This window comes from Verticillium alfalfae, genomic scaffold, assembly GCF_000150825.1.
Source record: "Verticillium alfalfae VaMs.102 supercont1.1 genomic scaffold, whole genome shotgun sequence".
NCBI lineage: Eukaryota > Fungi > Ascomycota > Sordariomycetes > Glomerellales > Plectosphaerellaceae > Verticillium > Verticillium alfalfae.
This window is the reverse complement of record NW_003315038.1, coordinates 2,718,217-2,721,272: the sequence shown is the minus strand read 5'-3', so window position 1 is coordinate 2,721,272 and position 3,056 is coordinate 2,718,217. Positions and strand designations below refer to the sequence as shown.

Below are 3,056 nucleotides of genomic sequence, written 5' to 3'. Positions count from 1 at the left end.
AAAAATATAAACAAAAAATCAAAGCGGTTGTGATGGGGGTCGCCGCCCTGAATCAGGTGCGGCGAGCTCGAAATGGGCTGAGGGCTGGCGGAGGGCAAGACGCCCGCGCTCGGGTTTGGGGCTCGAGGCTTGGTTGTGGCGACCGGGCTGTTCCTCGGCCCACCATCTCGCCGGGGCCGGGAAAGGGCAGGGTCGTTGAGGTGGAGGTTCATGAGCACGGCAGATCGTCTCCGGCCGGTAGGCGACTGGGAGCCCTGTGGTTGGGAGGCTTGCGTCGATTCTGTGGCGGGCGGACACGGTGAGGTTAGTGTGGGAGACTGCGGCGGGCATAGGACAGGGCAGGACAGGAATGCCCGTGGCGGGGCAGCACGTACGACGAGGGGCATCGTGCTCACGCTGGATGCCGGCATTGAGAGTAGCGGCGGCCTGTAGCGAGACGGACAGGGACCGCGGCGAGCCGATGGGGGGTGAAGCGCCGCGCGGAGGCATGTGCGTATCACCGTTGGACGTCATGATGGTTGATCGAGGCGGATGTGGTGGTGCTGTCGAGTTCGTGGGTCGTCGGTGAAGGAAGAGAGTTGAGGTCGGGGGCCGCTTGGGAGTGATGGGTTTTCGAGACGAGGAAGGAGGACAAAGAAGGAGCATAAAGAAGGAAGGGAGTCGTCGGGTTCAAGACGGAAGGAGCATATGTCGTTCGATCTCTGAGAAAGCCGGGGAAGGTGACAGACGCCGGGTGCCTGAGGTAAGGTAGGGAGCACGTACGGAAGGCAGGCAAGCTGGGGTCAGGTGGGGTTTCCTTCCCAGCAAGACTCGCAGCAGGCGCACTGGCACTCGAAGCAGGCGCACTGTAGTGGCCGACTGCAGTGGCCGTCTTGGTCACGGAGCGGGACGAATCAGTTCACTTCTGGCGTGCCCGTCCCCTCCGTCGACCCTGTCACAGCATCAACAAGCGTCAGTGGTGTGAGGGCGAGGCCACTGGAGCCGGTACAAAGTGCAGCCTGACGTGACCGCGGAGCAGAGGCGAGCCTTGCCAGAGGTGGGCAGGTCTGGCGGTGGTGGGGTGACGCGCGCTGCCCCTCCGACGTCACTGGCCCCGTGACCTCACTGTTCGCCCCTGTGACTCTGCTCGACCCTCACTGCTTACGTACCGGTTGGTGGCTCACTGCTCGACCTCGCGCTGCTTACCTGAGGCGCCTCGCCCAGTCAGCTCGGTGGAAGCAGCATCTCTTCTCCTTGACTTGTGCGTCCGCCTCGCCCTCTCCCTTGCTCACTCTCATTTGGCAGAAGGATCGTACCCATGCATGATGTACATGTACGGCCTCAGGCCACCCTCGGGATGCCAACTCGCCCTGCACCAGGACCTTGAGCCGCCGACGATGGCGGCACCTGGCGCACTGATCGTAGCTCATAAAGTACCTGCCGTACGGCCAGAGTCAGCTGCCCAGCCGGCCCGGTCATCTGGCCCCCGCGACGAGAAAGTCCAGCAATTTGTGACAAATCTGGCCGCGACATGGCACCCGCAAAACTATACTCCAGTTGTCGTCGTTGTCGTCGAACAAAATGAGCCAATGGACCAGACCCCGTCGCAATATGTTTCACTCAGATCGACGTTCTGTCCTAAATCAGGGCTAGAACGCGAAATTGTTCCTCCGCACACAGACCGCATCGTCCCTGTCTCGACCCTCACTCTAATCGAAGCGCAGGCAGGCCGGCCGGCCGGAAGCCTCAAACGTAGAAAGAAAGACAGACAGATAGGATAAACCATGCGGGCCACGGGACGGGAAGGGGGTCAGACCCAGACGCCCTACTTGTACATCTGGTTCCCCCTCCTGTCGCGGCTTCATTATCGGTACTAGTCAGCCGGGCTAGTGGCCTGACATCGCCTGATTTTCGATGGCCAAAAGCAAAGAAAGGTGTCGGGTGACAAACCGCTGAATCCTCGCTGAGAGGCTGAACGCGTCGAAGTTCAGCGTCTGTCGCACCGCGTAAGATTACGCTGACAGAGACGGTTCGCAGCTCGTCGAGCGAGACGCGTCCATTGGTCTTTGGAGATCCGGCTGTCGGCAGCCGTATTCTGTGCTAGAGATACGACCCTACGAGTCGGCAACCGGAATCCCACGTCGCTGCATCCCCGAGACCGAGGATAGGGCAGCCAAGAAACGCCAGCCACAAGGAGCTTGACAAGTAGCACGAGTCGACTGACAGCCACCACGAGCGTCAAGCCAACGCTTACCGATTAGGCTATCAGCGCGGCCAGTCACACGGCCGAGCCCCTTTCGCCGCCGCGACACCGTCACCGTTCGTCGGATGGCGAGCAGGAGACGCTACTGCAGGAACAGCGGGCGATGCGGAAGACGCCAGAGCACGGCGGCATTGCGGGTCGGAAACATCCAATGGTCGGAAACTCAGTCTTTTCTCTCGCCAAACTCCTGCTCCTCTCCTGAGCTTGCCTGTCAGCAATCGTTGAAATTGTGTGCGGCTAACGTCGCTCGACTCGTACACACATTGCGGCAGGGGCACCTACGTGAAGACGCACCTGCTGCGGCGAGTCCGATGAGGACAGCCAATCTATCTCGCTTTGGGGGGGGCTGATCTCCTGTACAGTTGGATAGCAAAGTTGAAACGTCGCCACTGATCATTTCCTCATCGAGAGAACCGTTTCCCCAAAGGCCAGCATCGACCAGCCCCGGGGAACCAAGCCTAAAGGGCGCCAGGCCCAGGGCTAAAATAGACCAGGCTTAGCATCTCTGAGGCCCTTGCTCGAATCTTGTCCTGATGTCCTCTGAGCAGCGTTCAGCGAGGGGGGCAAAGGGCAATCAGTGTTGCTCAACTTTGACGACAGTCGCCTCTGTAGGGACGAGCATCAATCTTGGTCACCTGTCGCTTAGTGCTGCTGCTCATCAGCAAGACGGCGACATTGTGGAGCAGACGGCCATGCATGAACATCTGACATGAAAAAAAAAAAAGATGAAAAAACAGCAGCTCGTGCTGCTTGGCACAAGACGTCGAGTTCGAAGCGTGCATACGCGGAGAACTTGTTCGAGTCGGTGATATGC

The 3,056-nt window shown here is 59.8% G+C and overlaps 1 protein-coding gene across 1 annotated transcript; it reads right to left on the bottom strand.

Annotated features, from left to right (window-relative positions):
* Positions 1–18: 18 nt before the first annotated feature.
* Positions 19–513, bottom strand: VDBG_00826 (hypothetical protein; the record flags this gene model as incomplete). Its single annotated transcript, XM_003009097.1, has 2 exons — positions 19–254; positions 375–513. 2 exons carry the CDS (start codon positions 511–513, stop codon positions 19–21), a joined length of 375 nt encoding a protein of 124 aa, XP_003009143.1.
* Between the last annotated feature and the right edge of the window lie 2,543 nt (positions 514–3,056).